The sequence below is a fragment of the Carcharodon carcharias genome, chromosome 3 (assembly GCF_017639515.1).
Source record: "Carcharodon carcharias isolate sCarCar2 chromosome 3, sCarCar2.pri, whole genome shotgun sequence".
Lineage (NCBI taxonomy): Eukaryota > Metazoa > Chordata > Chondrichthyes > Lamniformes > Lamnidae > Carcharodon > Carcharodon carcharias.
This window is the reverse complement of record NC_054469.1, coordinates 155173645-155186431: the sequence shown is the minus strand read 5'-3', so window position 1 is coordinate 155186431 and position 12787 is coordinate 155173645. Positions and strand designations below refer to the sequence as shown.

At 42.4% G+C, this 12787-nt stretch overlaps 1 protein-coding gene across 6 annotated transcripts in view; it reads right to left on the bottom strand.

Moving 5' to 3' along the window:
• Positions 1-12787, bottom strand: part of LOC121275839 (sodium bicarbonate cotransporter 3-like) — a 242370-nt gene that overhangs the window by 50495 nt on the left and 179088 nt on the right. For all 6 annotated transcript variants that reach the window (XM_041183535.1, XM_041183537.1, XM_041183539.1 and 3 more), the window contains one exon: positions 7321-7482. In XM_041183535.1, coding sequence (XP_041039469.1) covers positions 7321-7482 — 162 coding nt within the window. The remainder of the gene's footprint in view (positions 1-7320; positions 7483-12787) is intronic.

Below are 12787 nucleotides of genomic sequence, written 5' to 3'. Positions count from 1 at the left end.
TTCTCCACTACCCCCACAGTGCTAGTCAAGCAAGAAAGCTCATCTCTTCCTCATACCCTTTTTGCCACCTCTGCCAATTATATCCTAAAAGCATCTATGAACTAAATCAAAGAAAGGGCACATGATCCCACTGTTTGCCATTGTTTAATTGATTGCTGCTTCTCAAATAGCATGTAGAAATGCTTACCCTTTTCCTCCCATGTTGTGGAGAAGATCCTAGCCTCCATTGGACACTTGAAGTTATATGGTCCATTTTAAATAGTGAAAACTAAAAAAATAAGATCAATCTATCCCCGCCTATGTATTTTAAAAAGAAAACGTTGATGGGTTTGAGGGGCGAAGAATTCTGGCACAAGTAGATAATTCAATCGTTTCCCTATAAGCCCATTATCTCCAGCAGGAAAATAACTGAAGGACAATATAATTTATTGCTCTCATGTATACTACCCTTTATCTCTTAGCAAATAATGCTGCAGTTGCTCCCCACTATTGCTTCAGGAGAGACTAATTACTTTGTACAATTATATATTACAATGTAATTGCATTAGTGAAATAAAATCTGGTATTGTCCCTGTATGACAGGAGATTGTGCTACAACCAGGATGGGAGGGGTGTGCGAATTATCAAGCCTCACTACTCCTTTGTCATTAATTTAAATGTTTGATTTTCTCACCAAAATGGCCAATTATGTACCTATACCTCTAGTGCCCAGAAAAGACTCTGCCCGGGCATCCTTCAAAAATTCAGCATAATTAATTTACTTTCAAAACAAAACGTCTTTTAACAAGTTGCAAGCACAGGTTAACACACAATTGTAATCGGGAAGTATAACCATCTGCCTCTTCCTACATTCCCCCAGTGCACGCGCGCACAGACAAACAAAGGACAAACAGAAAGAGTCTCACTGCAGAGATGAGCTTGAGAGGATGGGGGCTATAAAATAAAGGATAAAGTCTGCAAGGTCTCAACGCTGCCGACCTGGAGTTCCCTTAAGTGAAGACTTGTCCCAGTAGATGCCAGGAAGTTCCCACCAACTGTCCAGCTTTGCAGGTCCAAATGCTGACAGGTTATGCTCATTTGAGAGTTCTCTGGCTACAGGTTGATAGCCACACACAATTTTATGCGAGGTAGAGAGAAGGAACCTTCTTTCCTCAGTTTGTTCTCCAACAAAATCTGCCTTCAAAACCAGCAAGTTCATAACTTAAGCTTTTGTTTTGTCTCTCCCATGTGATTGCCTTTTATATCTCCCAGCTTAATTAATTAATGTGCTTTGCAGCTCAACACAAATAAAACAAGTCCTTCTCAAGTACCATATAGGTCAGGTGATTTCTTGGAAGGGGCCTGCTTGTTTACAGTTCCAAGATGAACTTATGGCCTTTTCAAAAAAAGTCCCAGGTTAGCATCCACATGTCCAGATCATGCCAACTGCTTCCATTTTGTAAAAGAAAACTTCAGTCTTGAGTGAAATTATTCTAACAATTGGCACAATTACACAAAATTCACTTCAGTTAATCTAGAACGCAAAGTGACAAACCTGATACACTGTTATAAAGGATGTGTAGCACAGGAAGGAGCAAAAAGTAAAAAAGGAAAAAGCATAAAAACAGTAAGGTGAAAAGAGCATGACTACCAATGGTAGGTGAAGGGAAGGGGGAAGACAGGAATGGAACATCTGGAGCACATGAAGGGGTTATACAGTTAATTGCTGCAAAATTTGATTAGTAGCACCCATTTTTCAGCTTTACTGGTGCTGATTTGTCTCCGAGTGTAACCCATGCCACACACTCATGGTACTGGCCATAATAGATGTAATTTTGGACAACTCTTTGGCACAAAAGTTAGGAGAACCATCAGAAGTATGTAAACCATGCCTGTGCATAATGCTGATTTGACACCAGTGGCACCATTTTTGACCTCAACGTGCCAGCTAATGCCCTCTCTTAAACTTGTAGAGCTGAACGTGCAGTCAGCAACAGGAAAGGCTACCCCCACTAGGGTCATTTAAAGGATTAAACTTTCAGGCTGGCTGATAATTGATTTCTGCTGGCTTCTACCGAGAAAAGTTTGATGGTTTACACTAAGGTGGTGAACTATACAGGAAATAGTGTTGTGATTGCAGGCTTTGGTCCTCACTTCAAGAATTCTGCTCATCAGTCATGAATGTTATAGATTCTATGTCCCTTGGCCTACAGCATGAGGGGGAAAATGAGCAGAGGCAACACAGGGGAGGACACGTTGCTCAAAGAGGGAAGAGGGGGAAAAAGGGTTCTCAGGAAGACGGGGAGCATTTCTACTATTTCAAATAGCACTTAGAAATACTTACCCTTTTCCTCTCATGTTGTGGAGAAAATCCTAGCCTCCATTGGACATGTGAAGTTATACGGTCACCAAGGAGATGCTCACAGAAATATGCCACGTTTGTAGGCAGACCACAGCAAGATTTGAACAGCATTGTCAGTGGCTATAAAAGTGACTGCAGCCACTAACAGCTTCACACTGGGCTCTTTCCATGCTGGAGGAAATTACATCTCCAACATTTCACAGTTCGCATCCATTGCAGTATAAGGGACACCGTTGCATGCAAATGAAGGGCAGCATATTGCACTGTCTCTTTCGAGAGTGAATACACTACTTTTGCAGGATAGCGGACTTCCCCACGATGCAGGGTGTCATTGATCACACACATCAATTTACAGGCACTTCATGCAAAATCAGAAGTGTAACTCAAATGGAAAGGGTTCCTCTCGCTCAATGTCCAGCTGGTGTGCTACCATACTCAGCGTATCATTCAGGTCAATGGCCAGTATCCTGGCAGCTATCGTGATGCCTTTATTCTGCACCAGTCCATTAAATCATCAGCATTTCAGCCATCACAAGAAACCAAGGGATGATAAGGGCTATCCGCTGACCACCTGATTCCAGTGTGCAACCCACGCACATGTGGACAGCATTCATATAAGATCCATGCCATCACGTAAAATGTTTTTGTCGATGATCACATCACTGAAGCGCATAAACAACCCATCTGCTACCTCAACACTCAGGATGAGCCCTGTAGTACTTGCCAGGGTGCTTTTCATGATTCATCATGATCTGCTGCACCCTGCATAACCTTGCCAACATAGGTCCTTGTCACCAGGTATATAGTGACCAGCTGAGGGTGTGGAGGAAGGAGGGGGAGGAGGAAGGATGAAGCAGGCAACCAAGATTGCTGCATTCAAATCGGACTGTCCATGATCGGCTCATCCAACTACCGTACTAATGTAACCCCAATTTGCAATCAACAGTTCCACATCTTATCTTCCCTCTGGTACTGACCATCACAGCTTTCTCTTGACCACAACACAAAAATAAAAGCAACCACAAAACAAATTTTACAAACCAACTTTATCAAACCATCCAACAATCCATACAAAAGTCAACTGAACATCCTTGTGAATTCCCTTAGTGTCTGTCTTCCAGTGCCTTTGGCTTTCCTCATGCTCCTATGTAGTGCTAGCCTGTGGCTGCAATATGGCTGTTGGAAGGCTTTCAATAGGGGAGCCTGGCAGAACCACCTTGCACACCTCTGGCCCTAAAAGTCCCTGCTTCAGACAGCACCATCTCAGCATGACATCAGTCTAGACTCGATGGCTGACGGTAATAAAGACACAGAGTGGGGGTGCTGGAAGGATGAACGCTATCATGCTGAGAGGACAGCATGTTTGTGTTCCGTAGCACCACTGCCACTTCCAGTAATTTGTCCAGACAGCTCGGCTGAAATAAGACATTGCAATCCCTTTGAAAATTGGTATCTGCAGCCATGATGACAGCATTGAAGCTGTCTGAATCTGCATGTCTTCATTCTCAGCTTCTACTGTAGCACCCATACGCTGGCTGGCTTCTGCTTGTGATTCAGTGGAAGCTGAGACCTCAAACAGAAGATGCTACATCATGGTTATGTTCACAAATGCAATTATGGAGTTGGCCACCAATTCTATCCTGGAAATTATGGGCTCCAAGCTCTACCAAAACTATATGCAAGGTTAGTGTCAAATTCTTCCATATGTTTTCTACAGGTTTTCTAGTAGGCCTGCCAATGCAATAAGAATTGCTATGTGCATTCCCTTCAGCCTTTTTCTATACACTGCCCAAAGTCATGAGGAGTAGAGCTAATGTCTGACCACACTGTGTAGCATGTTGGCACCTGACTGACCGTCTTCCCTGCCCCAGCTGCAAGCCACAAGTCTTTGGTCTCTCACCATGTGGAGATTTTGGCTCTAAGCTGGCTATGAAAGTAATAGAGCAAATTTTTTCTACCTTTGGAAAACCTCCTGATTCAGGGGTGGGGTGTCAAGGTGGGCTGCTTAGAAGGCCCATCTCTATTCATTCCAGCTCTTTTAAAAGCTGTTATTAGATTATCTAGCTCTCACCCCTTACACTCCCACCTACTTCCCTTGTACCCTCCATGCCAATTAATGCCCCCACTGCCCTCTCCCTCCTTGTCCCTTCATAACCCCACCCCCTCCCCCGCAAGCCACCAGCATAATCATTCACCTAGTATTATCTATGGGCAAACCTCAGAAGCCAAGTGGAGATGAAAAGAAAATGAACTTCTAATGATCTAATAGAGCTCAAACTATATTCGGAAAAAAAATCTCATTTATAAAACCCACTCAAAGATTTAAAATCTCCATAAATAGTCAATCTGTTATAAAAATAAACAAACTTCTATTCAGTAACAAAGATAGCTTAAAAACTCTTTAAAATGTCAAAATGTGAATGCTGACCCCCCCAACTTATAAGTGGTTTTGAAGTTTTTCAAACTCAGCCAAGCATTCATAATGGGCTCAGCTGGAATAACAGCCCTTGGGAAATATCAACAAATGAAATTGCAACAACAGATGCCTAATGTTTTTTTCTAAGCTACACCAAATGGTCTTGTCAATCAAAACAGTACAGCAACCAGTGCTTTTCTTTAAAATCTGATAGCTGCAGCCTGGGTATTTTACATGTTTAATGGGCTGGGGATTTAAATAATTTCAGATCATGACACTTATACAGGCCCTATGCACCCTTTAAGATCATTTATGTTTACTCCATAAATTTGTGACTTCCACACTGTGGGTTAAGGCCCTTGGAACAGCAAAAATGGTGTTTATTTGAACTCAGCACTGCTGAGTTTGGTTTTCTCGCCTTCATAGTCCGCTCCTTTTCCTCTGCTGGCAAAAAAGGGATGTCGGAAATGGGGACGGGACTTCCACATCAGGGCCCGAACCACCATTTTAAAGGTCTTTGGAGTCAGTCCAAATCCACAAAAGTCTGGTCCACAGGGTCAGTATCTGAGATGGCGGCTGTGCATGTGAAAGCAAATGATAGAGTTTCATCTTCATCACAATTTTCCTGCTCATCCACCAACGCCTAACCAGGTGGCAGTTCTTGTGTACATAAAAGGACAAAGGCACAAGGGTGTGGTGAGAGGAAGCGAGAAACCAAAGGCTCACACTTAGATTGCCTGCAGCTTGTAAATAAGGTAAGGGGAAGTGGGATGAGAGAAGGAATATTAGGTATGAGCTCAACTTTGATACTCAGTCCTGCTGCTGGCCACATTCTCGGTCATGGTCACTCCAATGATGACAGGCACAACCTCCTCCAGCAGCATTAGGAAACGCAACTATGGTTGTCCCCTGTTGGTTATGTGCCACCTTATTCTGCGAGCGAGAGAGTGAGAGCGTGAGAGAGCAAGATGTGGTTGTCATGGTAGAATAGCAGGCAGTATGCGCAAACTACAAGATGTTAGTGTGAGGCTTATAAGGGCTAAGAGCATGAGGGCAAGGTGAAGCAATGAATGTGGCGGATAGAGATTGTTGGTATTTAAGTGAAGGGGGATCTGGCATTAAGTAGTGCATGAGACTAGCAGTTCAGTTGTAAGCATTTGGCATTTGAAGATGCATTCACTCAGCTTAACCACTCACATGAGGTCACTGAACATCCTATAACACTGCATCCAAGTACTCAGGCTGGGCTGCTGCCATGACCACAATGGCTATCTCATCACAATGCCTTCAAAGTATCTGTCTGGAGGGCCCCCTGGTTCCCCTGTGGGAACCTTTCTCCTCCTGTCCTTTCCTAAACTAAGGCATCCAGTGCACTGGAAAATCTTGCAGTATGCTGTCCACCATGATGTCATTCTTGTCTTTTTCTCAGGAGAAGCACATCGTGAGAATGACTTCAAGCACCTACACCAGTTAAAATGCACCTGCCTTTTCAGAGGAGCAAGCTGCCTTTAAGTAGGGAAAGTTAACCTGAAGTCATATTCGCCTCTCACATTTTCTGCGCCCCCTGCTCAGCCACAACAGCATGCTTAGTGCAGGTTGCATGCTGTGCATTTAAATAGGCAGGCAGCACGAAGCTTGGGTTTTGCCTACATTTGAATCAACAGGCATGGATTAATCACATAATCTGGTCAGGAAGGCTAAGGCAGCAAAGATGCAAATACTTGGATGAAAAATTTTAAACTTGAAGCTTTAACGGACCAAATCAACAAGGATAGCATGAGTGAGGGTTTCAGTGGCAGTGGGCTGAGGCAGTGCAGCAATGTTCTGGAGGTGGAGGTCAACAGCTTTCGCCATGAAAAGTATAGAGGATTGGAAACTTAGTTTGGGGTCAAGAAGATCCCACGATTGCGAGCAGCCTGGTTGAGCTTGAGACAGTAACAGAAACTGCGAGACAGCGGAGTTAGTAGCAGGCCTTTCTCTTGTTTAATTGGATGAAGTTGTAGCTCATCGTAATTGGATAAGCAGTGCAGAGGTAGTGGAAGGGGTGGAAGGGCTGTAAGGACAGCTGTGTCATCATCAGCATACATGAGGAACCTCGCCCCATGTCTGTGGATCTTGTCACCTAGGAGCAAAGCATCAACGAGGAAGAGGAGGGAACAAAAACAAATACTTCAAGGACTCTAAGACCAGGAAAAGAGTGCATTGCCATAGATGCTCTGGCTTCAGCTGGATAGGCAAGAGTGAAACCAAGATAAAATGACAAAAAGGAAAAGCAATTGGGGGAGAATGGCATAGTTATCTCTAACAGCTGCAGAGTGTGAAGAAGGATAATGCTTCACAGTCAGTCACAGAGATTATCATTTGTGACACTGGTTAAATCCATTTCATGCTGTGGCAGGGATGGAAATCTTAATGGAGAGATTTAATTGTGTAGCTGCAGGAAAGATGACCAAAAATTAAAAAGGCAACAGCATATTTAAATACAGAAGTGGATGAAAGAGACAGATTCCAACTGATAAGATTTTCCACATTGAAACACAGGATGTATTACTTCTTACTTTACCTTTGTTGGGAAATAACGTTTGGTTTTGAATTGTTTCAGAAAGGAGCAGAGAAAAAATGTTGCAAAGAATAAAATGATTGACCAGAAGAGAACATCAGGAACATAGGGCCCATGTTGTCCACAGGCTGGTCCAACAAACATCCCACCATATCTCTGACAATTCTAAGAAAGAGCACAAATTAAATATATGTTATAAATATGTCATTAATTGAGAGAGACTGAAGAAAAACATTTCCACAACAATTTACTTTTTAAAACATAAGGCAATATTAAGAGTCAATACTTCCTGAGGGAGAATAAAAACTAAACCAGATGATATTGGGTTGACATACTGTATATACCCATGTAATCTCATGTAAAGTTCAATTTATGATTCTTGGCTTAAAAGTTTGTAACTGTTCATATATAGCTCATGTATCGGTCTGCCTTTGTTTTCAGGGATCAAAGCAATCAGCAGCCCCACTCCATACCGGCACACCAAAAAAGATAGCAGGTAGATGTTGTTGAGGAAAGCCCTGGCATCAACCTGCTTGTCTGCCAGCTGCTTAAACAGATGCTGTGCTAGCAATGCCATCACAGACAGCCCAAAGCATTGACCTTCCTGAGGAACAATCTGCCAATCTCACCCTGCTGCATGAGCTCAGAACTAAACAACACAAACTGTCTGTTTGCAGCAGACTGGACCTCGCCAGGCTACATCTCTCCATGTCATAGCAACAGGTCAGGGGTAGCTGGCCAATCAATGGACTCATCTAGATAGACCAGCAAACCCTTGTACAGGATTTGTGGGCCCAAGTCAAGCATGCATGTCAACCCTTCAAATATTATTTTATGTAAAAGTCGACCCTTGAATTTTTACCTAAAAAATTGGTCTCAAAAATTCTACTTTTACGCAAGTATATATGGTATTTCAGGGTTTTGAGCAGACATCTAATTACCACTTAATCCTAATATGCATCAAGTGATATCTGTAACCTTATATGTCTGCCTTCCTCATTCTTGACCCTTATTCTTAGGTTAGATGCAGAATAGGACAGATATTTTATGTGGAATAAATGTGGGAGGTATAACTGGGAAATTTGCAGGTGACACCAAAACTGGCCATGTAGCTGATAGTGAAGAGGATAGCAGTTGTCTCCAGGAAGATTTCAATGGTTTGGTTGAATGGGCAGAAAGTGGCATTTGGAATTCAATCCAGAAAAGTGTGAGGTAATCATTCGGGGAGGGCAACGGAATACTCAATAAATAGGAGGATTTCGAGAGGGATTAAGGAAGTGAGAGACCTTGGAGTGCTTGTCCACAGGTCCCTGAAAGTGGCAGGACAGGCGGATAAAGTGGTAAAGAAAGCATAAAGAATGCTTGCCTTTATTGGATGAGATATTGAATACAAAAGCCGGGATATAATGATGGAACTGTATAAAATGCTGGTTAGGCCACAGCTGGAATTTTGTGTACAGTTCTGGTCACCACATTAGGATGATGTAAGAAAAGGACGATAGGCAATCCGGAGTAAAAATAATTAACTGGACAAAAGCCGGCTTCAATGGGGCAAGAACAGAGCTGGGCTAGATAGACTGGAATGAAAGGTTGGCAAGAAAAGCTGTAGCTGAACAATGGGCTACCTTCAAAAAGGAACTGGTTCGGGCACAGTCAACATATATTCTATTGAAAGGGAAAGGTAGGACAAACAAATCCAGAGCCCCCTGGATGAAAAAGAAGATTGCAATTAAGATAAAGAAGAAAAAGTGTGCTTATGACAGGTGTCAGATAGAAAATACAATTGAGAACCAAGAGGAATACAGAAGGCTCAGAGAAGTCAAGAGGGATTGTGAGAGAAGACTGGCAGTCAACATAAAGGGGAATCCCAAAGTCTTCTATAGGCATATAAATAATAAAAGGGTGGTAAAAGGAGGAGTAGGGCCGATTAGGGACCTAAAAGGGAATTTACTTATGGACGACGGGGCCATCTTTGAGGTATTAAATGAGTACTTTGCATCCGTTTTGACCAAGGAGATAGATGCTACCCAGGCCATGGTGACAGATAAGGAAACTCTGTCATTAGAAGGGTTCAAAATTGATAAGGAGGAAGTGTTGAATAGACTGACGGTACTTAAAGTTGACGGGACCGGATAAGATACGTCCAAGGATATTGAAGGAAGTGAGAGTAGAAATTGTTGGGGCACTGGCCAAAATCTTTCAGTCTTCCCCAGACTCAGGGGTGGTGCCAGGGGAGAATTGTCAACAGTACGCCCTTGTTCAAAAAAAGGTCATAAGGATAAGTCCAGCAATTACTGGCCAGTCAATTTAACTTCAGAGGTGGGCAAGATTCTAGAAATAATTATTCGGGGTAGAATTAGTAGTCACATGGAAAAATATGGGTTGATAAGGAAAATGGATTTCTAAAAGGGAAATTGCGTTTAACTAACATGGAGTTTTTTGAATAAGTAACAGAAAAAGTCAATGAGGGTAATGCTGTTGATATGGTGTACATGGACTTTGAAAAGGTAATGGACACAGTGCCACACAGCCAACTTGAGAAAAGTTACTACCCATGGAATAAAAGGGGCAGTAGCAATGTGGATACAAAATTGGCTGAAAAATAGGAAGCAGAGAGTAATGGCCAATGGATATTTTTCAGGCTGGAGGAAGGTTTGTAGTGGAGTTCCCCACGGATCGGTATTGGGGCCCTTGCTTTTCCTGATACATATTAATGATCTAGATCTTTGTGTGCAGAATGCAATTTCAAAGTTTGCAGATGATACGAAGCTTGAGTGTTGTGAACTGCGAGGAGGAGGGAATGGAACTTCAAGAAGAAATAGACAAGTTGGTGGAGTGGGCAGATAGGTAGCATATGAAGTTCAATGCTGAGAAGTGTGAGGTGATGCATTTTGGTAAGAAGAACATGGACAATATAAAATAAGGGGTGCAATTTTGAAGGGGGTGCAATTTTGAAGGGGGTGCAGGAGCAGAAAGATTTGGGCGTATACGTGCGAAGCTCATTGAAGGTGGCAACACAGGCCGGGAGGGCAGTTAATAACGCATATAGTATCCTGGACTTTATTAGTGAGTACAAGAGCAGGGAGGTTACTCTGAATTTATATAAGACACTCATTTGACCTCAGCTGGAATATTGTGTACAGTTCTGGGCACATTATAAGATGGATGTAAACACATTGGAGAGAGTGCAGAAGAGGTTTACAAGAATTGTTCCAGGGATGAGAAACTTCAGCTATGAGGATAGATTGGAGAGGTTGGGACGGTTCTCTCTGGAGAGAAGGTGGCTGAGGGGAGATTTGATAGAGATGTTCAAAATCAAGAGGGGAGCTGGACAGAGTTGATAGGGAGAAGCTGTTCCCATTCGTAAAAGGATCAAGAATGAGAGGGCACAGATTTAAAGTGACTTGCAAAAGAAGCAATTGTGACGTGACAAAAAACTTTTTCACACAAGTGGTTCGGGACTGGAATGCACTGTCTGGAAATGTAGTGGAGGCAGGTTCAAACAAGGCATTCCACAGGACATTAGATGATTATTTGAATAGAAACAATGTGCAAGGGTACGGGGAAAAGGCAGGGCAATGGCACAAAGTCCTAAAGCTCATCTGGAGAGCTGGTGCAGACACGATGGGCCAAATGGCCTCCTTCTGTACCGTTAAGATTCTGTGATACAGGAAGAACAATATTGTACTGGAGAGACTACAGAGAAGATTTACAAGAATGCTGCCAGGGCTTGAAAATTGCAGCTATGAGGAAAAATTGGATAGGCCACAGTAGTATTCCTTAGAACAGAGGGGGTTGAGGGGTGGCTTAATTGAGGTGTACATAACTATGACGAGCCTAGACAGGGTAGATGGTGAAGACTTGTTTCGTCTAGCTGAGGGGTCAATTACCATGGGGCATAGAATTAAGATGATTCGTAGAAGGATTAGAGGGGACGTGAGGAAAAACTTTTTCACGCAGAGGGCAGTGGGCGTCTGAAATCCACTTCCTAAAGCGGTGGTTGAGGCTGAAACACTCAACTCATTTAAAAAGTACTTGGATCTGCATCTGAAGTGCTGTAACTTGCAATGCGATGAATCAGGTGCTGGAAAGTGGGATTAAAATGAGTGGCTAGTTTATTTTTCATCTTTTTCTAACTGGCACAGACATGATGGTCTGAATGCCCTCTTTCTGCACTGTGACTTTTGTATGGTTCTTTGGAATCACCTCTTCAATACCTATCTGGACACCATGTCACTGAAGAGGATTAGACATTTTGTATCAAATCCTAAGTGGAATCAGGCCAACAAAAACCAAAAAAGGGGGGCAGGAGGGAAGAAACACATGCCAGTAAGACCATAGAAAGTCTTCCCTAAATTGGATCAACCGTGTCATCAGTGCAGCCAGTGTGCTACTGCAACACATAGCCATGAGACATTGGTAGCTCTTGGCATTGAGGCCCCAAGCTGACAAATTGCTTCTTAGCATATTTTTATACAGGTAACCACAATTGGAAAGCCGGGGTCTATTGAGCACCAAAGCCGACACCCATGAGATGAAGCAATTACTTTGAAGTGATTCAGTGAGTTGGTTAAGGCACTTGCCTTGGCCAAAGCCTAGGACTGTGCCAGTGTGTCAACTGAAAAGTAAAGGTATTCTCAGTCACATGTCCATTACTAGTTTTGGTTGAAGCCAGTTCAGAGATGCAATTCTGAACTATTATTGATAATCATTTGACTCCAAAGACTCGCAAACTTCTCTTCAAACAAGCCACTGTAAAATAGGAATCAACTGGTGCATCTATCAAGAGACACTTGATGAAACATCCTTAATTGCTACTTTATATCCACTTTGGGGTAAAGTGATTTCTCATGTTGACTTTTCATGAATAACCCCTGCAAGCCATAGTCAGAACAGTACCATGGCACTATGTGGTTTTTTTGTATCATCAAATAACAACCACAAATATAGAAAGAAATGATGACACGTAAATTAGCCCAAGAGCCCTAGCAGACCCTCCAAAAACATTAAGCGTTGTTAAAATTTAGGACCAGGCATAAGATCAACATTTTTTTAAAGGGACAATGCCCCAGGTAATCTCCTCGGACTATACCTGTTCCAATTGAATGGCGCAACGTCTAAATTATGAGAAAATTGAAAAAAATAGAAACATTCATCATGCTGTGAGATAGGAATTCATCTGCATTAGGTGGGCAGAAAAATTGGATCTTTACTCTACCTGCACTATACCTCACCAAGGATTACATAACCAGATGATGGATGTCTAGAACAGAATAAAAGCAAACAATTTCACAGCAGTGAAATTCTTTTTACCAGGAGCAAAATGTATATTCTGAGAAATTACAAATACAGTAACAGATAACAGAGGTCTGAAAATTCAAAGATATCACATTTTGAATCAAAATTAACTTTAAAAACAGTACTGGACTGACTGAACTACAAACCGCTCACTCTTTCCATGTGCTCAACA